The sequence below is a fragment of the Lycium ferocissimum genome, chromosome 11, assembly GCF_029784015.1.
Source record: "Lycium ferocissimum isolate CSIRO_LF1 chromosome 11, AGI_CSIRO_Lferr_CH_V1, whole genome shotgun sequence".
In the NCBI taxonomy this organism is placed as follows: Eukaryota; Viridiplantae; Streptophyta; class Magnoliopsida; order Solanales; family Solanaceae; genus Lycium; species Lycium ferocissimum.
In genome coordinates this window covers 53276605-53303634 of record NC_081352.1, presented here as the reverse complement: position 1 = coordinate 53303634, position 27030 = coordinate 53276605, and the positions used below count along the sequence as shown (strand labels likewise).

The 27030-nt window shown below is 34.1% G+C and overlaps 2 protein-coding genes across 2 annotated transcripts; both read right to left on the bottom strand.

The window, feature by feature from the left end:
* Positions 1–1135: 1135 nt before the first annotated feature.
* LOC132037172 (probable flavin-containing monooxygenase 1) lies at positions 1136–6784 on the bottom strand. Its single transcript, XM_059427641.1, has 6 exons — positions 6310–6784; positions 5595–5835; positions 4246–4424; positions 3405–3754; positions 2000–3313; positions 1136–1674 (listed from the first exon to the last, which is right to left on the bottom strand). The coding sequence occupies exons 1-5, from the start codon at positions 6736–6738 to the stop codon at positions 2971–2973; spliced, it is 1542 nt and encodes a 513-aa protein (XP_059283624.1). The 5' UTR covers positions 6739–6784; the 3' UTR covers positions 1136–1674; positions 2000–2970.
* Positions 1303–2194, bottom strand: LOC132038475 (uncharacterized). Its single transcript, XM_059429139.1, has 2 exons — positions 2000–2194; positions 1303–1674 (listed from the first exon to the last, which is right to left on the bottom strand). The coding sequence occupies exons 1-2, from the start codon at positions 2192–2194 to the stop codon at positions 1303–1305; spliced, it is 567 nt and encodes a 188-aa protein (XP_059285122.1).
* Positions 6785–27030: the final 20246 nt, after the last annotated feature.

Genomic DNA, 27030 nt, shown 5'->3' with positions numbered 1-27030 from the left:
CTTATTTGATTGACCCAATGCTGTTTTAATTTCAGCTGATAAATTAGAATCAGTATTGACATATTTTCATTTCTATACAACTATTTTGTGAAGAAAATACGCGTGTACTTAGCCTTGCACTCATCAAACAATATGTAAAATAAACCTATGTTAGCGTTCTGATTGTAGTGTCTCAGTCTTTGATATGTTTTCTTTTTATATCTTGTGGCGGACAGGATTAGACCGGGCAGCTTTCGACTTTATCGATCAGTAGTTAAGTACATTGAGAATTTGGTTTGTTTTGCTTTTACCCCTAAGTATCCTAACTGTTAACTTGGCAACAGTTATAACAGCACAAATTAACATGCATCTTAGATATGCTTTGTAATTTTGTTATATTTTGACGTTAGCATTAGTTAAACATAAATGTTTTTATTCAAAAAGCAAATCCAAAAATCATTTCCATGGCTGCTATATGTGTGAATCATACATATTTTTACTTTTTTTTTTTTAATTTTTTTTTAAACCTTGAATAGCCACAAAAGATATTAGAAAATACAAGCAGACAGATACGTACTATTTCGCGGTAACACCCTAGTTGTAGGTACTTCAATCTTAAGGACCCATTTTGCCATAAGAATTATTCATTTTTTCCTGGAAAAATTATTTCACTTTATTTGGAAATCAACGTTTGGCCACAAAAATTCCAAAGGAATTTGGAAAACAATAAAAACCTTGTTTTCACTTTTTTCACTTTCAATGTATTCAAACAACTAAATATTTTTTTCAAAAACTATAACCAAACACAACTCCATCTTCAACTCCAATTTCAAAAAATTCCAAATAAAATAAAAAAATATTTGGTTTCTATGGCGAAACGCCTACTTAATATTGTTGATTTTCAATAGGAAAATACTTGTAAGTTTTAACGCGTGAAAATGAAGAAGTTGCAAATTTGGATTCAACAAGCTACAGCTAGCAACAACCAACCATAACTCCTGAAAAGATAGCAAAAACAAAGACTCTCTAATTTGCTGCTTTTTTAACACGAAATCGGTTCTGCGTGCTACCATTAACAGATCTAGAAAACAAACGCACACAATATTTCCAACAAAAATAAAGAAAATAAGAGGAAGAGTAATTAAGAGGGACAAAAAAAAAAGACGAAAAATCCAGTGTTTTCATTGTCAAGACTTAGGTATTAAGGTATTACTACAAAACATAGAAAAAAGCGTACAATATTTACAATTTTTCTTTCTTAAATTCCATAGCGGTGAAAACCGTTATTGCATTATATCCTAACTACCAGTTACAATTGCTAAACTACCAAGCACTAATTACACCAATCGAGAAAGCAGTTTTTTCCACTTCCCTCGGCCGTGGTCTAGAACCGTCCCACAACCTAACTACACTGCCATCAATTATCTTCATGTCCTGATAACAATACCACTTCATTTCCCCAATTCTCATTTTCAACAATTTCTCCCAATTATTCACAAACCACTCTTCACACAACTTAATGCCATTATCTTCTCCTTCCTGATCGATGCCTTCTTGATTGCCGTCACATTCTGCACCGCCATCTTGCTTGTAGTACACTGTTAGTTTCCCTTTTGTTCCTACCTCCTCGTTGCTCAAAGGCGATATCATAGTAGTAACTGCTGACAATGATTCATTTGACACAGTCTCATTTACCTGTTGAACATAGTAAACTTAAATATTTAAATGTCTAGGTTCATATATTTGGTGTTATTCATATGAAAATTAGGAAATTTTGGTGCATGTATTTGATGATTTCAATGCGGCAAGTTCATTGTATGTGTGTGAAACTGTTTACTATAGTAGTTTTATGTCTAGAATTATTCTTTAACACCTATATAAACCCCTTGTTACGTCACTATGTGATGGAGTAGTAGAGATCTTAAGAATTATATGATTGAGCTTAATGTTTATCTCACTCTTCCATTTTCTTTATGCCCTATGATATTATCAAAGGCCCACCTTATATTTCTAAGGTTACCTGCAGTGAGGACGTTACCAACGTTGGCGTCGGCGAGGATGAAGATGGGGCACCGGAAAAGTCTCCACGTGGAAAAGTTGAAGATGCTTTAATCCTCCAGAAGCCAACGACAGCGGTAATAAGGGCAGTAAAGAAACCGAAGCTCAAGTAATTGAAAGCAAGAGTTTCAAGCGGAAATTCCAATTTTGCATTCATGTTTGTGACAAATTTTTAGACTCTCTCTTGTGCTTTCTCTTTCCTTTTCTTAATGAAGAAAGTGGAATGAAAAGCAAGGAATATATAGGGTGATAAATGTGAGCCGTAGGATGAGAGAGGATTAGGGAATAGCGAGAAGCATCTGAGATTAGATGCTAAGAATCGTGAGCGAAGATGCTAAGGTAAGATCCATATTCCAATTCCAATTCTACAGTATCATAATTTGGTAGCACAAGTGGGCATATCTGAGCGCACGTGCAAGTGCAACAGCTCTCATTTAATGAAAAAAGCTACTACTTGTTGTGTGTTTAAAATTAATTTTTTAAAATGATAATTATTTTTTAAACAAATATTTTTAATAACCATGGGCCGAAGAAAATATATATTTGTACTTCCTCCGTTCCATTTAAAAGTATTTGTTATTTTAGAAAATTATGATATAATTATTTTTTTTTTAAATTGTTCTTCTAAAGCTCTTCTTTAAATTCTCTGCAAGTCTTGAATATTCTAGATTCTTCTTGAAATACTTGGATATTAAGTTGGTGATGACTTTTCAATATGTGCTAATTTTGAAATATTAGTTTATCAACTTATAAAACTCAATTACAATGGATTTATTAACTTAGTAAGTACATCACTTGGCATTTCATGTAGTCTGAAGTATCAAAGTTTTATTTTTCTTTTCTTCCTTTTGATTAGAGTAATGCATTGCTTACACTATTATACAAGAATTACAAACTTATTAAGTAGGATAATTTTCGATTTATTGAATGATGCTACTTTGTGTCTGCATAATCTTGGCTGTTGTAGGGCTTAAAAGCTTCAGCAAACCAATTCTTCTTCCTCCATGATTTCCATCCCATCTCTTCACATATTTCATCATAATGATTGATACTGAAACTGGAAATGCAACTTCTCTTGTAGAATCTTGTAGTCATCTTCATAATCTCCATCTCTTGTGTTATCTGTTCAAGCATTTTCTCAACGGATGGAAGTTTAAAAAGATCATCTACAAGTCGTGATAGCCATATGCTACGGATTTCAGCTGAACGCAAGTTTGAACCACTTTCAACGTAACCCACGAAAGACATATTTGGAATCAATGGATGGATTGTACCCCTGTCAAGAAGACTTTTAAGTATATTGAAATGTTTAAGACATATTTAGATTCAATTACACAGAAATTTTCACTAAGAGAGTGCATAATTACCTGTACAAGGGTATCATGCCCAAGGGGAACTCCAGCAGACTGCGAAAGGGATCTGGTAATATGGCTTTGAGCTTTTTCTTCTCATCAAAACCAGTTGCAAGTATGACAACATCGGCTTCCAACTTGGTGTTGTCATCGAATTCAACTCCTCCTTCCCAGAACCACCACTTTGATGTTCTTTTAAACAAGATTTTACCCTTATCAGCCTCGCTGAAGAAATTCTCCGGCAAGATAGCCATCTGACATGATGCATAATCTTCCTCAAATGGGTGTTCTGGTTTTAGTCCATACTTTTTTAGTGGGAGTTTCCATTCCAAATATGACTCGATGAACTTGGAAGTTGCTTTTCTCTGTGGCAATATATAAGCACAGTTTTGTTAGCCCTTAGCGAAATGATGCACTAGATTGAGAAAAACAAACAAAAATAACAAGTCAAAAAATTTCATAAATAGCTATAATTTAGAGTTTAATTACGAAACGAAGCTACAATTTGCATATTTACGAAACGTAGCTACTGTATATCAGCGCATACTGTATACAATATGTCTGCGCGAGCGAAAGAGCTGTATCAACGCATATAGTTACGCTGGGCGAAAGAGCTATATCAAGACGCGCGCGGTTGCGATGTATATTAGCGAGGTCGCGGTATCGAGTGTATCGATTTCGAAATCGCACGAAAGAGTTGTCTCAGGGCATACACTTACGTGTGTGTATTATGTACTCGCTGCAAGACCCAAAATATAGTTGAATTTCGTAATTCTTTGAAACTATAGCTACGTTTCATAAATACAACCTAATGTTTGCCACGTAGGGTAATCTTTTAAAAAAGAATGGGGCTCACCATGGGAGAAAGCATGTGGCAAAGCAGGGTCCTGAACAGGCCTTGATTTGGCCTTGGACGGAGAAACTGAGAAGATCTAGTTGAATAGAACAAGTAAAATGGCAAACCCCAAATAGAATAGTGTGGAATTGTCCAATGCGAAGACCTAACTACCATTGTACAGGGTTGGCCTTCAGGTCCTACAAGTAGTTACAAACAAACAAAGTAAATTATGTGTTAGTCTTCAGCTCTGGGACCATTAACAGTTAATTGAGGGGAATATCTTTTTCCCTTGTAAACATAACAGTACTCTTAGCTCACTTTGTTACGACACCCACATTTTTAATTACTATTAGAGCCCAAAATGGAATACAAACACAGCACAAGCACACAACCAAACAATCAATAGAGAGAAGTCATTTCATATTGTTAGAAATTAACAAAAGAAAAATTGAATAAGAAAGACGTTGATGTGAAAGAATACTATCCAGGGCCGTGTCAAAACATTGGGGACCTAAGTCAAACTTCAGAGAGAGGTCCTAATTTTTTTAAAAGGAAAGATCGTCATATATATTTTTTATTTAAAATATATTTTTCTAACTTTTTTAGATGTGAAGTCATTAATTACTATTCTATAATCGATTTGTTCTAATAATTCATTTTCAATTGATAATATAGCTAATCCATTCAATCTCTCTTGAGACATTATTTATCTTAGATAAAATTTTATCCATTTTAATTTTGGAAAACTTCTTTCGGCTAAGACAACAAATTATATATATATATATATATATATATATATATATATATATATATATATATATATATATATATATATGCACACACACACACACACATCTTTAAGGAAAATATGGGGCCCCAAACGATTGCTTTATTGGCTTTTATACGAGTACCACCCATGATACTATCCGATATTGTCGGTATACTATTCAGAAAAATATATTCTAGTCCTTCGGGATAGTAATATATATTGGCTTCCCACTTTTTTTAAGAAGGCTTTTGTTTGTGGAAACCGTGAATCGTGCTCATATTTCATGAGTATTATTCGTCTATATTTAAAATTAAACTGAAATTCAATTTTTAAATACTAAAATTACCGAATCTTTTTATACATAAAGCATTCAAATTGCCTTCCCGACAGGGACAATCTCATTTTGTATATATCATAAACTATTTAATTAACACATATTTGATAATTCATTGCTCTAGAGCAGTCCCTTCTGGGACATCCGATAAAAAAAAAAAAAAAATTGCTCTAAAGCATATAATTTCTGCATCTTAATCAACAAGCAAAAATCCTATTCAATACACTAGGTTAATTAAGGTACTCTTTGAAGTACAAATTTTACCTTGATTTGCTTCAGCACATTCAACAGCAAGATCAATGGCTGATTTTTTATAGCCCACGACCGCAACTTTCTTCCCTTTAACAAGTGTGGTAGATGCTTCTTGGTCAAGTTTAGAGTAATCAAGCGTATGTAGAACTTGACCCTTGAAAACTTCTGGCCCTTTTTTGTTTGGAAAATTCGGTATATTTGGGATATCTCCGTATTTTCCAGTGCACATCAACAGGAATTCGAAGGCATACCACTGAAAGAAATAAAAAATAAAATAATTCATGGGAGAACTTTTTTAACACATGCGTAAATAATGCCTTTTTTCTTCTTACAAAGAACCAAAAATCACTCGTAAATGTTCTTGGCCTAGAGCTGAGGGAGTTCTTATTACTAAATAATCAAAGGAACCTACTCCTAATTCAATACGAAAACAAAAGAAAAATTAAAGGGAAGTTTTCAAAAATATACAATTTTTGAAAATTATCAAGCCACTTAGCCCAATATACAATATTATAAAACATTATACAACATTATACATAGGAAAAGCATTATACGTAATGTATCAACCTTGTACAAAGTGTGTATAAAAGGTGTTTGTACACAAAAATGAGCTAAATCGCGTGACAAACTCAAAAGTATGGGTTACGTGGCATAAATATTTTCAAAAATAGACATATAGTTTCTTATGATACTTATAAATATATATATAATGAAGAGAAAGAAGAACCTGTAGGGTTTCAGATTGATTGGTTCGAACAGCAACCTCCCAGACTGGATTACCAGTCAACAAACTTCCATATCCACCAAAATAATTCATTTCTCGATCGCCCACAAACTTGATTTCTACCACCTTAGAGTTGAAGTTAACAAATTTCAACACATCAAAGTGTTGAGCATATGAGTATAAGTAGTCCAATATTTCCTGATAAGTTGGGTAATTTGTATTATCCCTCTCAGTCCATAGAAAATCAGAGAACTCATAGTCACAACGAGGGGTTTGCAATTTAGTAGACCTATAAGAACAGTGCTTCCACACTCCTCCTATACAGTCCGTTGCCTCGAACACCATTGGCTCATACTTGGCTAGCTGTTTAGCTGCTGCTATGCCGCTAATTCCAGCACCAATTATTCCGATTTTCGAACGGATGATAGCCATTAGTAATCAAGGAAACTTAAAGTAGAACTTGGAAGTGTGTATAAGTAATAATTCTCAAGGCTCTATTTGCTCAAGAGTTTATAGAGAGATGGGGTGGTTTGAGTGATGGTTTAAAGTGGTATTTATAGGAGTTTGCATGAGATGAGATGTGATGTGAAGTGAGAAAAAGAGGTCATTGCTTGAAGGCATGTGATTAGACTTGTAAGAAGGAATCCATAACAATCTTATGTTAGCTTCGTATAGGTAATTAAGCCTGTATACGGTTAGTGTAAAATATTCTTTTATACTGTCAGATCACCTAAACGATATTGACAGGTAAACCTCTTTAAAATGTGGGATTTGTAATCTTGAATATAAGATAGGTACCTACTACAACAAATAAAGGTGACATGATGGTTTCCTTATACAACTATTTTAGAATTAACATAATTAAACTCATAATTTATACTAAATATATAGTTAGCATTTAATAAGTATTCCAACATATTTTAAGATATCGTTGACCTTTGCCTCCTTGGCTAAATTTTGTTAGTACTAGTATCGTTGTTATGCATGGGAAGTTTGTTAGTAATGAAATGGAAATTTCATCGAGTCAAATTATTCAATCTGCGTATTCTAAATATCTTGTATTTTATTTAGCATCTGACTTTCGGAGAATTCCACAGCCGGCCGGCAGATCAAGTTTGCTGCCTAATTCAGTAACTCTGTCATACTTATTGAGGAATTATAGAAACACATTGCTATAGTATTCGCACAATTATACTCCCATCGTCCCATAGTAATTGTCCAGATTACTAAAAATATTTGTCCTAAAATATTTATCATTTTACAAAATCAAGATGAAGTTAATTAACTTTGTCCCATTTTGCCCTTAATATTAAGTGTTATTGAAAGCAATCTCTATTGATTAAACCATAGAAATTATAGATTTGAAGAGTTCAAACAAGTGATTATTGGTTGATAATAGGATTTTTCAAATACCAATAAGCAGATTGGCTTAGCCTTGTTCTTAAATATTACTCCCTCCATCCCATATTAATTAGTTGTCAAGATTATTAAAAATACTTGTCTCAAAACAACTAGTCATTTTATAAAATCAAGATAAAATTAATTATTTTTGTCCATTTTACTCTTAATATGAAGTGTTATTGAAAATAACCAATATTAATTAGAGTGCTTTATTTTTATTATTTTTTTCAAATTCTACCAAGATTTTATCCCTAGTGGTGATGTATTTATTCATGTAAGACACAAAAGTACATGGGAGGGACTATACCAAAACCCCATGAATACATCACAGGCTACAACGCCAAACAAAAAGGAGGAATCTTACATATTGTGCAAACCATCCTCACTAAGCTCTACTAATATACATTTAGCTAACAAAAAAAATTGCCTTATCAAATCTGATCCTGAGGTTAGGCAATTGCAACCTATCTAGTACAAAAGGGCCTTTAGCACCAGATAGGATCGGATCATAAGTACTATAGAGAATCTGTGCATCCAATGTTGTGGCAAACTTAGCAAGAAAATCAGCCACTGTGTTGGCTTCTCTATAGTAGTGAGCAAAAGTAATATCAGTGTTTTTAATCAAATCTGTTGCATCCTCTACAATAGTCTTAAGGTGCATATTGTGGGAAGCTTGATTCTTCAGCATATCTACAACAATTTGGGAGTCCATCTCAATAATGCCATGCCGATAGCCTCTCTGAGTGCACAATTTGATAGCAAGAAGTGCAGCCATGGCTTCAGTAATATTATGATCTATGCACTGCACCGGGGAAGCAAAGGCAAACACAAAATCACTAGCATTATCCCTGGCTACTCCTCCTACTCCAGTTTTTCTGTCTTGTGCACAGCAGCTACTATCAGTATTGATCTGTATATAATCTCCATGAGGCCTTGTCCATATCACAGTCTTTGTGATAATTCTTGGTCTGAGTTTTTCCACCTTTTTACAAAACTAAGGCCACTGCATATCTAATTTGCACTTGGGGAACATTTTGTTTCCTCCTCCATTCTTGTGTAATAGAATCTGGTTTGATCACCATATCTACAAGAACATCTTGTAGTCCAAAGCACCCAACAAATAATCAGTGGAAGAATTTGTATAATCATTCTGTGAAAGGCATTCTTCCCTGGAGTTTGCTATCAATCTTTCATGAATCCTTTGGTTGGCATGCTTGAATATCTAATCCCCAGTGGTTGCCCAAAGAACTTCCACAGCCTCCTAGCAGGTTCACTATCAATGAACAAATACTTAATGGTCTCTGGTAAAGGGCCTCTGCAGCAAAGACAGTCCATTAGGTCCCTCCTCCATTGCCTGCATATAACATCATTAAAAGGCAATTTAGATTTGAGTAGTCTCCATGACAAAAATGATATTTTAAAAGGAACACTATTTTGCCAAACTTTATAGATGAGTTTGTCTGGCAATCTTTTGTCCCTTATTATATATCCCCTGCAGTTTTGTTGGTAAAAACACCATCAATAGAATTATTCCAGCACATCTGATCCAGTTTTGTATCCTTCTCAATCCTGATAGTCAAGATATGATCAACCAGCCAATTAGGAAGTAAATTTTGAAGCTTTTGTCTGTCCCAAACTTGATTTGCAAAAAAGTTATTGACAAGAATCTTGATGGAGTGACTATGATCAAGATAATAGGTGGCTAAGGCCCCATATCCAGTCCAATTGTCCTACCAAAAGTTGTTGTTCCCATTATGAATACTCCAGATCATATAAGGCTCAGAGTTGGTTTTAGCTTATGTAAGTGACTTCCAGATATGAGAATCTCCAGATACCTAGACCTTGTCGACAGGGTGAGCCCTTACACAATACTTAGCCTTAGTGAATTTATCCCATAATGAGTCCTGTTCTCTGAATCTTTACCACTTTTTCATGTTGAGAAGACCACTAATATCTTTCATGATTCTTATATCCAAATCACCCTCTTTTTTGGGAAAATAGAAAGTTCTTCCAAGAACTCCAATGATACTTATCTTTGTCTACAATGGAGCCCCAAAAGAATCTAGCAAAATATTTCTCCATCAACTTAATGATCCCTTTGGGAGGAGTAAGGGCAGTGAGAGTATAAATAGGTAGAGATTGGAGGACATGTTTAATCAAAGTAAATTTCCCCCTGTGGGAGAGCATACTACTTTGCCAACCATTGAGCCTGTTAATAACCTTGGACAATAACTTTTCAAAATATTCATTTTTTTCTGCCCACATAAATAGGACACCCAAGGTATTCAAAAGGAAACTGCTTATCCAGAAAACCAGTAGCATTCCTAATTTTATTGACCCTCCCAGGGCCGTACCATGAGCAGCGAGAAAGAAATACTTTTTCTTGTTCATTTTTTTGTCCTGAACTTTTTTCATACAAGTGAACCTGCTTCATAATCATTTTAACAGACTTTGAGCAATATCATCTGCATAAGAAAGATGGTTAATAATGGGTCCTCTCTTAAACATAGAAAAAGGGATGAAATGTTCACTATGGACAATATTGTTTAGGATTCTAGCAAGAACCTCAGCAGCTATGATAAAAAGAGAAGGGGAAAGAGGATCACCTTGCTTAAGTCCTTGTGTGGAAGTAAAGAAACTATTTCTAGTGCCATTAACAATGATGGAGTACCATACATTGGAAATGGTTCCCATGAACAACTTGATCACTTCTTCTGAGAAACCAAACTTTTGTAAAACAACAACAATGAATGGCCAAGACATCCTATCATATGCTTTGGCCGTGTCTAATTTGATGACAACATTGCCTCCCATATTATTACACTTAATATTTTGAACAATTTCTTGAGTTAACAAAATATTTTCAGTGATAAGTTTCCTTTCAAAAAAACACTTTGATTTTCAGAAATAATTAAAGGAAGCAATGGATTAAGCCTTTTAGAAAGTATTTTAGTAATGAATTTACTGGAAAAATTGCTGATACTAATAGTCCTAAGATCAGAAAAATTAGCAGGAGAATCTACCTTAGGGATTAAAGCTAAAAGGGTATGTGAAAAGAATTTAGTCAGTTTTCCTTCAATAAAGAAAAACTGAACAAAGTCTATTACTTCCTTCTTAATTATATCCCAACAAGATTGCAAAAACTTACCTGAGAACCCATCTGGTCCAACAGCACTATCATCACTCATGTCAAAAACTGTGGATTTGATTTCCTCTTCCTTAAGGCAACTGGAGATATGATCATTATCCTCTTTGCTGATGCAGTTAGGGATACACTCCAAGATCCTGAGATCAGGAGTTCTGGGCTTAAGATTAAACACCTGCTCAAAATGCTTAATAGTAGCCTTAACAATTTTTGTATTCCCAGAAATCCATTTCCACTCTTATTCTTGATTCTATGTATGCCAAGCCTTCTTCTTCTATCTCTAATAACAGAATAAAAGTACTTATTGTTGGTATCCCCTTCTTCAAACCATTTGATCTTTGCTTTTTGTTTCAGAATTGAATCCTGCTTGTTAAGCCAGTACATATATTCAACATGACCTTTGTTGACTTCTTGTCTACTATTTTTAGATCTCTGGATAAGGTCTTAATCTTCTAGGTACTGCATCTTAGCTTCCCACATTTCCACTTGGTCATGAACATCACCAATTTTCTGTCTTGACCAAATAGAGAGTCTTCTAGCAACACTTTAAGCTTTTGCTGAAGAATCCACACTGAATTTCCAGTAACACTTTGATTCCAATTCATTCTGACAACCTCTAAGAAATCATCTTGGGTGGTCCAGAAATCCAAAAATTTGAAATACTTAGGCCCATCAATATGCCCATTGTCACATCTAACTAATAAAGGCCTGCGATCAGAGCCAGTTCTAGCTAAATGTTTGACAGAATTGTTGGCATACATCTTGGTCCAGTCATCATTAATAAACACTCTATCAAGATTTTTCCATATTCTTCTGCTTGGCCTCCAATTATTGCACCATGTATATTTAGAACCATGGAAGCCTACATCTGACATACCACAGGAGTCCATACATTCAGCAAAATCAAAACTCTTGGAGTTTCTATGGGGTAATCCTCCCAATTTTTCTTCAGGCTGAAGGATAACATTGAAGTCTCCACCAACGCTCCAAGGGCCCTTAATAATTTTGTTCAAATCTTCCAAACTAGCCCAAAGCTCTTTTCTGTCTGCCTTAGTACATTTGGCATAAATAGCTGTGATATACATCATGTCCCTACTTTGATTTGTTTGGATGCTAAGGGTAACTTGTTGCTCATGATCTTGCATGATGGAGACAGAATAATAGTCTTTCCAAAAAAAAAAAAAAATTACCATTGGAATTATTCATGCAGTGATTAAAGCCAAGAAATTTTTGGTAACCTTCAACTTTGTTGTTAAAATGATTGAGATGTCTTTGAATTATTTTTAAAAATATATAAATTTAAACATATTTAGATAAAAAGGGAGAATGACGAAAATAGAATACATAAATAATTAGAAATTATATTTTAGGTAGAGCATTCAAAGATTACAAGAGATATTTAAAAGACTGGATTATACCAAAAGTGTTTATAAAATGCAATACTATAAGTTGGGGCCAATCAAGTTATTGCGTTTGGCTGATCTTGGCTTATAAACATTTTTGATGTTTACCCAAAGCGTAGATAAACCAAAAGATACTTCTAAGTTACTCATACATTTGACCAACTTGTAAGCTTGGCGAAACACTCTGTGGAGCATACAATTTCTGCATCTTAATCAATACAACAGGTTAATTCAGGAGCGTAGTCTTTGAGTTTCGGAAAGTTTTACCTTTATTTGCTTCAGCACATTCAACAGCAAGATCAATAACTCATTTTTTATAGCCCACCACCACAACTTTCTTCCCTTTGGATAAATGGCAGATGCTATTATTAGGATTAGTTATGATAAATCTAATTTCTTTGTTTGTTAAATGTAGGGGAAGGGAGGTGCAATCTGTATTTTTGTTTATATTTACCCTTCTCCTATTCTTTTTAAGATGATTGCAGTTGCAACCTATCTTTCTATAGTCGAAGTTCAGCTATGGTCTCCCTTCTTTGTGAGATATAATATTTATTTACATCCCAGTCCTACACTGGACAAATCTATTTAAAAAATAATAAAAAATCATAGTAAATTAATATGGTTATGTTATAAATATCGGGTGTGAATAGATAATTTTTAATCCGAAACAATGTTCATGATAGCTAGGTATAGTAAAGCTAATTAATTAGTTAGGTACTAAATAGTCAGCATATTATTTTAGTATGGATGACCTTTTGCTTTCAATCAAAATATTATTGTACTATAGTACTAGTATCATTGTTAAGCGAAGTTTGTTGGTTATGAAATGGAAATTTCGTTTAGACCAATTTCGCTCAATATCCTTCAAAAGATGGACAGTTAGGAGAGGTAGAGTTAGGCCGAAGAAAAAATGGGGGAGATGATTAGACATGATATGGCACGAACGGTACTGACTGAGGACATGACTTTAGATAAGAGGATTTGGAGGTAGAAGATTAGAATAGAAGGTTAGTAGGTAGTTGAGTTTTGTCACGCTGTGTGTGAGAGAGGTGGGGGACTAGCCTTTCCATCCCCTCTTCTCCTTTCCTTAGTAATATTATTTTGATATCGCGTAGATCAGTATCCTTATGTGTGTATTACTATGTGTTGCTCCATTTGTTTGGTATCTTGATATTTTACTATCTTATTTCTCTTGCAATTCTGCATTGACTACGCTTTCTTTGAGCCAAGGGTCTCTCGCAAACAACCTCTCTGTCCCATAAAGGTAGAGGTAATTAAGGTCTGCGTACATCATACCCTCCCCAGACTCCACCTATGGAATTACACTGGGTATGTTGTTGTTGTTGTTGTTGTATCCATCAAAAGGCGATACTCAGGGTGTGTCTTGTTTGAAGGAAAACATTTTTCATGGAAAATAGACTACATGGGTAATGACTTTGGCCATAATTTTCTCAAATACAATCTTGAAAAAATAAGTAAAATCTTAAAATTAAACAAAAAACTGGCCCAAACCAGCTCGTCCCTTCCTAGCCCAAGTATTACCTTAATGGGTAGGGGTAGGGCTGTTCACAGTTTTGGTTAAAACCAAAACCAAACCGAAAATTTAACCAAACCGAATAAAAAAACCGACATTTGGTTTGGTTTGGTTTGGTTTGGTTTTAAATTTACCGATAATAGTTGGGTATGGGGGAACTAAACCGATAATTATATACATAAAATTTATAATTATTTATATGTATAATATTAACTTTTCATAAATAATTAAAGATATTTTATACCTTTTAATTATTAATTTAAGGGCCCTTTTTTTCTCCTCTAATAAGTCGTAAGCATATGGGTAAAAAGTAAAAACCCTACATCTCTTTTCATTTTACATTCAGTCTTTCCCCATTACGCAAAGGACGCCCTTGCGGGCCGTGAGGAAAATGAGCTTCATAAGAAATTTGAAGAATGTAGAGAGAGAATATTTGAATTGTCACGGCTAGTCATAAATTGAAAAACCGAACCAAACCGACAATAACCAAACCGGTGGTTATTATTTTACTTGGTTTGGTTATGGTTTTAGATATTTAAAAACCGACTAAATTGGTTTGGTTATGGTTTTAACCAATAACCGACCCAAACCGAACCATGAACACCCCTAGGTAGGGGTTGCATGAGGGCCCTTTTTTCTTATCACCCGGTTAGGAATTGAAATGGTGAAATATTGATTGAAATGGTGAAATATCAGTGAAAAAAGTAAAATTTACATTTTGAATTAAAGAACTGAAAAGGACCAAATATACCCCTATACTATTGAAAAAGGGCAAAATATATCCCTCGTTATACTTTGGGCCCAAATATACCCCTTCCGTTATACTATTGGCTCAAATATACCCTTCCTTCATTAAAGTTGTTCACCTTAGACATTCTATCTTACGTGGCAGTGACATTTGATGAGGTGGATGCCACATGGCATTGCCCCCTCATCACCCCTAACCCATTTTACTCCTCCCCTCTTCCATCTTTCTCCAAGGGTTTAGTGAACAAACAACTGATTAATAATCTTGAAGTTGCAATAATTTCGACCCGCCCTGCCCCACACTCGCACCCGCACCCGCACCCGCACCCGCACCCGCAAGATCTAAACCCACCCCGCCCACCACTGCCCCGGTTGCCATCCTTAGCAATAAAGAAGGCACAAAGACCAATCTCTCTGTTTATCGATCTAATCTTAGAGCCTGTTTGGATGTGCTTAAAAAAAGCAGCTTATAAGCTGTTTTCAACTTATAAGCCAAAAAAAAAAAAAGTTGGAGTAGCCCAAATTATTTTTTTTGGCTTATAAGCTGTTTTCAAGCTTATAAGTTGCTTTAGATAAGCTAAGTCAAACGGGCTCAATTATTTTTTGGACTTATTTTAAGCACAAAATGGCTTATAAGCTAGCCAGTCAAACACTCAAAAAAGCTTAAAACAGCTTATAAGCTGTTTTCAGCAACTTATAAGCCAATCCAAACGGGCTCTTAGTTACCTGCTATTTGTTCGTACAAAGTGATTTTCTTATTTAGTTTAATTCATTATTTTTCTGTTAGTGTCATTGTGTGTACTTAACTGATTCTAGATAACTGAACAGGAGATTGACGATGGAATCATCACCATCGTATTCGTCTTTCATAACGCCTGTAGATGTAATGGTGGTGGAGGGGGTGAAAACTTTAGTGGTGGAAGAAAGAGGGGGGGGGGGGTAAAATGAGTTAGGGGCGCCACGTGGCATCCACCTCATCAAATGTCACTACCACATAGGATAGGATGTCCAAGGTGGACAACTTCAACGGAGGAAGGGTATATTTGAGCCAATAATATAACAGCAGGAGTATATTTGGACCCAAAGTATAACGAATGGTATATTTAGCCATTTTCTAATAGTACAGGGATATATTTAGCCCCTTTCCGATTAAAGAAAGACGTGAAAGTAGGGGCAGCGTGAGCTCTTTACTGCCTCATTTAGTCGGAGTTTGATCTCTGAGAGAGGTAATAATTATGACTCCAACAAGTCTAGGGGGGTTATTTGACTGTGCATAGAGTTTAAGAAAGTTAATATTTCTGGTGTTAAATATGTTGTGAGATCTCTTTCGTTATATGTCACTAGGGTATTTATCCACGCTTTGCGCGGTTATAAAATAAAATTAAGCGTATATTCAATAATAATCAAAATCAGCGTCACTACTTGGTAAATATTTCAATAAGCAGTGTAAAAGAGAAAAGTACAAATTAAATCATGATCCCAAAATTGCCAATTAAGCAAAATTGCCAAATTAATTTAGATCTGCCGATAGAAAGGAGGAAAACATTAAAAAACAAAATTGATATGAAAAGGCCTAATAAACTGGCCATCGAATAATTGCCGTAACTTCATATTAAATACAATGAATGAACATTATAGCAATAATATCAGTTCAACCGACATCATTAATTTAATAAGGATATACATATATGTGTGTGTGGGGCAAATCAGGGTGAGGAAAATACTTCAATTATATTCCGAACATAGTCAAGACTGAAAATCAAAAGTTGGAGGGATCTTCCTTATTTTGGGTTTCCTCTCCGGTATTCGAGCCCCGTATTGGGGCTCACTAATATATGTGAGGCCCATTAAAATTAAAAAAATATTATGTTTGAGCTCTCATTCTTATATGTGTATTTGTTGAAGCGAGCATATGCACAAATAGAGGGGATTAGGCATAGATAGTGAACATTGATGTGGAGGTTAAACTTTTGCAATGAAAAATAAAAAAAAAATTAAAACACATAATGCAAATTGAAGTGTAAAAGATAGCATGGTACCATCAAGTCTTGCTGCATGTGGTGTTTAGCGACTCCAGTCCTATAGTGATTATCATAGAGTGACAAAATTAGAGCGTTGTGTTTCCGGAAAAAATCTGTTCTTAAGTAGCGTGGAAGTTGTAGTAAAAGTACCAAGAGTTGGATCAGTTTTTACTTAAATACTCAATATGCAGAGTAGTGAAAGAGTTTGGCAATATTAATACAGTGATTATTGCAACATTAATTTAGTGATTAGTAAGAATAAACTGTTGTCAAAACAAACGTGCGGGGAGCTACGTGATATTATGCTAAATTAAATTAGTCCACTATTGTTGCTAAACTGATCCAGTTTGGCTTTCTTACGAAAAGGTAAATGACAACTTCAATATTCATTTAATTGAACTTTATGTGTTCTTTAAGTAAAATTTATAAGCAGAATGAAAGAGAAAAAGCCAAAAAAGGATTAAGTTTTTCAAATTGGGTTTCTCTTTTTGTTCGGTTTCTATTTTATATATATATATATATATATATATATATATATATATATATATATATATATATATATATATATATATATATATATATATATATATATAGTAAGATACCATTATATAATTAAGGTGTTTCTTAATAAAATAACACAAAATGTGAGAAGAGTGATGACATTGTATTAAAATATTCCACAAAAGCATTTGAATATTTTAATCGGTTCGATTTAAATAAATATTGCTAATTAACAAGCCATCCGTTGTTGTAAATGAAATCTGCATAATCTAAAAATACATCATATCATGCTAAAATAAGTATTTATTATATGACAAAGAAAAAAACTTAAGTTATGTATTTTTACTCTCTAAATCAGATTATGCAAAACTAAAGAATAGATATCCAACATTATTGTCATTTCTAGTGGTAAATTGAATTTCTTTTGTTTGGATTAGTGTTGAGTTAGTATTTTTTTGGAACATTCTAATACTCGTCTAACTTTAAAAAATACATTTGCTAATCACTAAAAAATTGAATCAACATTTTTACACTCAATCAATCTCCATAAAATCTACATTTTCACACTCAAAATTGAATTTACTAATCACTTAATTAGAGCATTGCTGCAACTTTAAAAAATAACATTTGTGAATGCGATAATATAATTTTTCAAAAAATTCATAAAATCTGTACGCGATCTTTGAAGACATTTTATAGCGTATATAGAGAAACTTAGAAGATCAACTCGAAAAAACACTGTTGTCACACTCCTTTTGTTCAACTTTATGTTAAATGAAGTGGTTCAAATAGTTTTTGTGGTCTATTACAATCTTTTCTAATTTTATGTTAGTTCTTTAAAAATTATACTTAAGATATCTGAAAATAAAATATCAAAGGTATTTACAGAATCAATTGCTCCTCAAATTATAAAAAATACATTGATGAATTGAACTATTACCCAAAAAAAAAAAAAAAAAAAAAAAAATCTATACAATGTGGGAGGGGACTTCAGCCTTGCTCCCTGAATGCTACGAGAGTTGGACAGTCCCAACTCTAAATCTCTAATACAATAGTCCTATCTTATGTGTGTGACTATACTATATGTATATATATGCACGACGTATATGAGAAGAGTATTCCTCTTCTTCACATTTGTGTGTGTACATATGTGTGTGTGATGCAATTGCTCATATGATGCATGTGTGCAATCCTATGCACCCCTCTTATACATTTGAAATCCTAACTATTCTTCCTAATTATGCATTCCATTCAAGGTGGATAAAAAATGAAGTCACTTTCTTTGTCCTAGTTTATTCTTAATGCTGAAATATGCCAATTATTCATGGTGAATACTTTTAGACTATAGTTTCCTGATTGGCTTCTCGAAATCTGTTTTAACTATGATATCACTTCTCCAAATAATGTCCTGATTTGCCTTTCTTTATTGTAATGTAAATCAAAGAAGATCAAGCCATAGAATAAAAATACACTAATTATCTTCTTTGATTTTCGTAAGAAACTACACTTACTTTTGATACTATATCTTTCTCAATATTCAAACAATTGCATGCCTCTTAGCACATGAAATCACTAACGAATTGTTATATTAGCTAAAAGACATGCCTGACAAGGATATTCATTGGAATCACTACTAAAGCAGGAAAATAAATGAAATACTAATACGGCATTAATCACGAATTAGTTCGTTCCCCTTTCGCCTACCGGCCATGACGCTCCTCAAAGCCTCGAAAAAAGATTTAAAATATTAAAGAAAGTAGTTTAATGTTAGCTAAATTGTTCTGTTCGCTGTGTTATATGTGAACTAAAACTTTAATACATTGTAACGATCAGAAAATGCCGTCTATTATAAAGCATGACTTTTAACGTAATAAGTGAATTTTGGACCATATGTATTACCTACCGAGAGCTAAAGCTTTTACGAAACTAGTAAGTTTGAAAAATGTTCTAACCAAAGTCTGATTAAATTGATATATATAACGATGTCATTTGCATGAGTATTTCCTCGTAAATATGTCTACTTTTACTAACAACCCTGTTTTACTCTTCCATAGTCCGTACATAAAATTAAATACAGTCTGGATTGAAAACTCAAGCACTTGTACTTGTACACTTTGATATTAGATTATTATGTAGGTAATTAAAATGAAGTTTTGACATGACGCATGTTCGGTTCAATCTAAACACTTTGACTCAAGAGTTGAAGTCAAAGAATGCTTCCACTTTCCAAAATTGTTTCATAAAGTCAACCGAAAGGAACATTATTGTGAATTGGCTCAAAAGATTACTTGAAGTAAACTGTACTACTACCTAATACCTACTTCTGGGATCGGACAGAACGATAATTGTAAACACGTATATTTTGTTGCTTTAATGTTTATTTTATTTAATTATTTTCTTAGATTGCTAGGTACTTGTTTAAGTCTATTAACACATGGGACAGACAAACTCTAGGCCAACGTGATTGATTATGTGCTTGCTAGCAACTCCTTTTTTTTTTTTTGGCAACTTTTGAAAAGGTCAACAAAGATGAAGTAAGCAACCGTGTCTAATATCTTTCCTCATTCAAATGAACCTCCTGACTTGAAATTTTTGATAGCTTACCACCCATATGAGTTAGTAAATTCAATAAGATTTCCTTTGAAAATAATTAATTATGTTCTAAATAATAAATTAATTAGATGACCCTCAGGCCTCAAGGACCGGCTTAATTGTTTTCCTATAGAATACTTCTAATGTGTTACCCTCGAGGACCCGCTTAGCTGACTACTAATTATACATCTTTATAATCAAAGTTGTGCAAGTTATAGATTTTGTTTAAAAAATTTGCTAGATAGAATCTCCAACTTCACTGCGCAATTTCACAACATAACATGCATGCACTTAACTTAGTATTAGTATATAATTAAGTACATAAAATTAATTAAAATAATGGTGCCTTTGCCTGTAAGTAAAGCAGCTGCCATGTTGTCATATGGTTGTTGGACTCGCTCATCATATGTGTAGCTACCCCAAATTCTAGCACCATATGAAGGTGCGGATGATTTTGAAGTAAAGAAAAAACATTATACATTCATTATTAGGTTGATGATGGTTCATTGATCTCAAGAAGAAGAAGGCTTAGCGACCAATGACCATAAACACATGCATTTAGGACTATCCCATAAGTTCGAACGATATAGTCAAATATAAATTTCAAAAAAAAAAAAAAAAAAAAAAAAAAAAAACTCTATTTTGGTTGTCAAGACATACCAGAGGGAGTGGGAGGGTCGATCTCCCACCATAGAAGTCTCATCATTGCAGAAATATGCAAGAGGTATTAAGTCCGAACAATCACCTAAAAATCAGAATTACTTACAACAACTAGTCTAGGCGTATTGTCATGTGAACTCCGAAATGTATCACGAAGTTGGTTATTGCTCAAATCTTTTGTTCTAAATTGTATGGGTTTTAACGTCAAGAACATGATGTTGCTCAGATCATATTCTTTAGAATTTTTAACAATAAAATAGGACATATACTAAAAGTAAAACAAGATATCTCATACAATTATTTGTAGAGTCATATCTTTGAAACCTTCCAATTTTAGAAAACTAAATATCATTTCTAAAAAAATAAAAATAAAAAAATGAAAATAACTTGAAATTGGGTATTTATTTATGACTAAGTAGTTTGGGAAATCGCAATAATAAAATTGAATTGTGTTATCAATTTGACTATAGATTGGTTGACAATGCATATTGCTGTTTCGGGAAAAAAACTGGGTTAAATTGGACGGATTGGGCTATGATCCATTGTTTAACCCATTTTGACCCATCCATTTTAGCTCAAGTAAAACTTCCAGTCCATCTTAACCACCATATTTCAGCTCAAACCACCCATTTGCCACATATAGTCATGATAACTACTCCATCAGAATCACCCCCGAGTCTGTGGCGGTCCCAATCCAGATCTTGCCAACAAGTTTCAAATAGTATTACGGACTTATACAAGGTGTCAAATCATGATTCAAAGCATAAACAATCAAAAGAGGAGTTGAGTTGTTACAGAAACAAATGAAGCCTAGGGGATAATTGATTGCATTTCTCAATGATGAGCTTTAAATTAAAATAAAATAAAATTCTGGTTAACATTAAGAGCCAAGAAAAATCCGATTGATTTGGATTTGGAAGCTAACATCCGTTTCAGCAAATCGATTATGTCATTAACCTAATGTTTGAGTTATCATTACGTACGTAGGTGAGATCAAAATATTTGGGTAATAAGTAACATGGGAATCCATTTCAGAGTCCACAAAGGAACTTTAAGGTGAATAATACTCAATTTTAGGGTGACTGTCATCTGGGAATAAATGCAATTTTTAATATGTCAATAGGGGATTGAACTCTTCCATTCTCGTGTAGTATATTCTAACTAGCTAGTCTTAACAACCAACACTAATGAAGCGGTCTTCTTGTTGAAATAAATATACATTTGACCATTTGGTTTTAATTTATTGATTTACGTACTAATTAGTTGCATGTGTGTCGATGGTCATTGTACGTTCAGCCAAATATTCTTATTCTTCTTCTTGAGAATTCAATGAGTCAATCATTTTAATAATTTTCAAAATCCTGCACCAGTACTTCCACGCGTTGCATGAGTTTTGGGGTAGTTATACATATATTAAGAACAAGTTCAACCATAAACTTATGCCAAGGCACTAGTTTGGATTGTTTTGTATTGCAATAGTATCATAATATTATGTTAACCGTACGTTTAACTTCTTGTTGTGGCCTTGCAAATTAACCAAATACTTCAAGCTTGACTTCTTTTAATTTGGTTATAATCTATAATTTAGCAGTTAACCAAAGGAGGTCCTTGAGGGTTACACCATGATGTAGCATATATTCTTTAATAGCTAATTCTTACGAACTTTACAGCTTCTTTATCATAGTATTATTTTAACAGTTGTGGTTCTTTCCTTTTGGTTGACTTTGTATTATAAACTACCAGTGACCAACAATTCTTTGACTTCAATCCTTAAGTCAAAGTGTTTAGATTGAACCGATCGAACAGAGGTCATGGTCGAAATTTCATTTTCTACATACACCTAATCTATTGTCAAAATTTGGGTATTAGATTAAAAGGGTTGTATTTACTTTTACATACCATGAAATCGGTAAAATTAAGGTCGTTAGTCCTGCATTCAGACATTTAAGGAAAGTAAAGGTCGTTAGTCCTAAGTTGAGACATTTAAGAAAAATGTCTAAACTAGACTTTGATTAGATTATTTTACAGACTCACTATTCCATCAAACAAAGCTTTAGATCTATTTTTAGGTCCTTTCCATGGTCCAAAGTGTATTAATACGTCAAAATCAAGAGTCTTGTTCTAAATAGGAGACATCTTCTGGCAGCTGGAAAAATGCATGTAATAATCTGTCAGATATTTTATCCCAATTTATATGATACACTTTTAACTGAACACGGAGTATTATATATATATATATATATATATATATATATATTCAAAGAAAGACTTTTGAAACGTGTGACATAAAATAAGTCGTAAATATTTGTGTGATTATAAATCATTTTATTGAGGTAAGATTGAAACTCTAAAGTTAAATCGTTTCTAAAAATAGAAAACTATCATTCTTTTTGGAATAGAATATAAAGGAAGTGCATGACATAAATTGGAATAAAGGGAGAATAATATATGAATGTTTAGCTAGCAATTATTATATGCTATTTTAATCAAATATACATTATACTTTCTTTTTTTTCGCTTTTAAATTTCTTTTGGCGGTTACGGGGGCTCGCCGTATACATTAAAAAACGGGAACAATAGTGTAGATTTGTTTTATGTTCCAGCCCAATAGGCAGTAGCTTCAATGAAAATCTTGATTAGGCAGGTGGTCCAATAAACATCAAAATCCTAGTGAATATACAGACATAACTTTTCAGATATGTTAAGTTCACACTTCAAGATGGTGAAAACCTAATCTTACACCTCTAAATTCAAGATATATAGTGACTTCGTTGCTAAACTGTTGCTCTATATATCACACTGATTAATGTCAGATATTATCTTTTTCTAGTGGACATGGAGAAAAAAGCTAAATTGTATTTTACGGATAAGGTATTGAAAATATTTCAATTAACTGCCTCCTTTGATCATTGACATGCAAAAATTACAAGTTTGAGTTTGGCATATCAAACTTTTTACATGATCATTAAGTAGAGACAAAAGTAGCTTGTTCTACTAAGTTAACACCAAAATATGTTAAGGTTAGCTAATCCTACACTAACTTTAGCTTTAGTTGAATGGAAAGGAGTTAAGGTGAGTCATACAATATTGGCTTGTTGTTACATTCCGTATTTTCGTGCGTTAAGTTGCATCATAGGTTAGTCACATAAGCTCAAAGGACGCAGATTATATTTGAAGTTATAAGTGTTTATGTTATGTTCAACAAGTGTGATAAGTAAGTGTCATAAAGTTGGAGGTTAAACGAATCGGAAAAAAATAAAATAAGTTTTGCTAAGTTTGGGATGTTGAATAAGTTATCAAGTATGGAGTTTTGGACATATCCAAGTATGCAAATAAAGAGATCGGTGTATAAAAAAGTTTTAGGTCTCGAAATAATTTCCGCGGATGAACGAAGAAGCAAGCTGCGGTGAACAAAGATCGCTACGTTGACGACTTTGGAGCAACTATATAAAGGGGTTTAACCCCTCATTTTCACCAAGAAACCACCCAAAAAAAAAAAAAAAAAAATTCCCAAAAATTCTAGAGAGTTCTCCAACCTTCCTCCATTAAATTTCAACGCGAGTTAAGTAAAAATCTCGGTTCCGTTCCGCGTATAGCATTGATTATAATATTGTGTTGCGGTGAATTTGTGGCTTGGGAGTAAGGCAAGTATTGGAGATGTCGCGGTATTAGCGGAAGTAAGGTATGAATCTTTCTCTTTTGGTACCATTTAAGGCTTATTTACGGAGATAAATTTATGAAATAATTATGTAGCGAATTCGTTTGTGGAGGAGTTGGAGAAAGTATCATGTGGATTATTTGATGGAATATTTTGGTAGTAATGAGGTTGTTGTTGTTTCGTTGTTGTTATTGGTTGTTGATTGTTGGTATTGAGGTCGGGCTAGGCATATAAATAGGGGATGCTCGTCCGAATTTATTACCTTAAAAGGAATTTATTTAGAGACTTAAGATAAGAGTGTGATAATGAGCCTAATGATAATACGAATGGTTGCCCATGTAGATTATGAGATGACGAACGATCCTAAATAAATCGCGCGACAGTAAAGCAAGTTGGAAAGTCGGAGAGTAAGCTCCAAAGGTATGTTAAGGCTAGTCCCTTTCTTCTAAAGGCATGATTCATTTCTTATGAATCCAATAGGTGTTTTTCGAATGTCCCACATCCCTTTATGTGAATCCATAAATGTTTTTCAAGAATATTCTTATTCTTAAAAGCTAGAGAGATTCATGATTCATAGAGTTCTTAAGGATGCTAAAGATAAACATGTTTTATGATGATGGTGATCCTATTTCTAGAAACTCCTATGTTATAATTCCCTACATATGTTTCATAACCTCCTTACTTCCAAAAGCTAGAGTTCATGATTCAAAGGCATGACTTCTTCCTTGATAATCCATAAATGTTTTCCAAAATGTTCCTATTTTCCGAGTCAAAGATTTATGATTCTATAAGCTTTTATGACAACAACAACGGACATGTTTTTACAATGTTAATGACGATGCTAAAGATGAGAATGTTTCTATGATGATTACGATGATGATGATGATTTCATGTTTAAAAGTCCCAAGCTTATGATTTCAATGTGAATATGAGAATGTTGGGTTATTTTCGTGATTTTCTTGATTTTTATTTATTGTTGTTGATCTCGCCTTATAATAATTGTTCCTTCAAGGTGAGATAGAGCAATGATGATTATTCCATAATATAATCGGAGGTTACCGACCTTACTTCACTCCGATGTATTTATAGCTTGTATTTGGCTCTCATGCATGCTTTATATATATGTATGTATTTTCTCACATCGCGCCACGCTATAGTCGGCCGGGCATGGCACGTAGATGTACACACCCCTTTGCGGCGGGCATGTTATGATATTGCCCGGACGCGGGCTAATGATGATAATACCGAGCCTTAGTGGCCGGGCATGATACTATATATATGACACCGAGCCTTAATGGCCGGGCATGATACTATATATATGACACCGAGCCTTAATGGCCGGGCATGGTACTATACATATGTATAAAAATGTTTTTTTTTTAAAAGCTGAGCATGCATGACATCCGCCTTATGAGGCATCCAGATGTCTGAGTTATCTCTCTTATTCCATGTTACCTTCCATATCTATATTTTGTTGTTATTCATGCCTTTACGTACTCGATGCATTATTCTTCCGTCCGCAACGTACGTCCTTTGCGTTTTACGCTACCGTTCATGCCACGTGTGTATACAGATGAGTAGAGGACGTTAGTAGAAGATGTTCGACCTCCGGATGGCGAGCTTCATTTCCTTCCGGAGTATTTGCCTACATATCTATGTTATAGTATCTTGATTTATGTTAGAGACTTTGCGGACGAGTTACGTATATAACATGTCGGCCTTGGCAGCTCCGTAAGCCGATGTATCATTATGCATTATGTTACAAATTTCATATGATTCAGATTTTATTTGATTTGAGAAAGACGAAAAGCATGTTTTTGAAAAGCTTTCATTATGCACTCATTTCATGATTTAAGAGTCCAAAGAAGATTATGAGTATAACGAGAAACGTGTTCGCCGGCCCTAAGTAAGGGTCGGGTGCCCATCATGCCCTATCAAAAGTTGGGGTGTGACACTTGTCTAGTTGGTTTGGCTTTAAAGGTAGGGAAATCTCATCTGTCCATGTTAACTAGACCCTTAACTTGCCTAGGAAGTTCAGAAAACGAGTTGAAGACATGTCCTCCCTGCAATCCATGACCAATCGAAGGCTGCTAGTTTATCAGTAGGTTTTTTGCCTTCCTAAAGCAGTGGTTAGCAAAGAATTCATGTGAATCAATTATATTCTGAATCTCTTGAATCTGGTCTCACAAGTGCCTAGGGAGGTCTCTGTTCCTTCTTTATACATATTATTAACAACATGGAGTTTGTCCCCAACACCCCCCTCCACCTCCCCCTCCCCCCCCCCCCTCCCCAACAATACCTTATTGTAGCCTCTGCTCTCACACCAGTTGAGCCCAAATAGCATTGCAATAGTTTATGCCATGTTGCTTGTACCTTGGCCAAGATTTATAGAGCAGCTAAACATCATAGAGCACTAATTACCTTAGATTTTCCCACCTCCTCCACAATTTCCTTGAAGGCATCTACCATCAACATTGAGTTATACTGTTAGTGTGGGTGGTTCGAGCCATCTAACCATGATAATGGTCCTTTTTTGGATTTCACATTCAACAATTTGGCAAAGGCTACTCCATGTTAATCCAATTCTGGACCCTTACTAAACTATTCCTTGTAACCTGCAAAATAGTAAAGATAACATTAGATTTTTGTCCTATAAAGTGAAGGTTTTTCATCCTCAAATTTGCTAGTACATATTGCTCTCCACAATTCTCAACAAATAATGAAGGGAGGAGCTTTAGAAATAAAATCGGCTATTGGGTTAGAGGTCCTCAAATTCCACCAATTAATTAAGAGAATCTTCAAAGAGATGTTTTTGTAATAGATTCCCAGAGGGCTCGCAAAACGACTCCAAACTCTCTTGGCACAATCTCCTTTACAAAAGAGATGGTGAGCTGTCTCAATGTTATTGTTCCTACTAACGTCATAGCAGTGGTATCCTCGAGGAAGATTGATGCCTAATCATTCCACTTTATCGTCAAAGCCTGTCATGAATGGCTCTCCAAGTGAGAAAAGACCTTTTGAAAGGCATGTTGTTGTTCCAGACTTTGTTGGTACTATTCTGA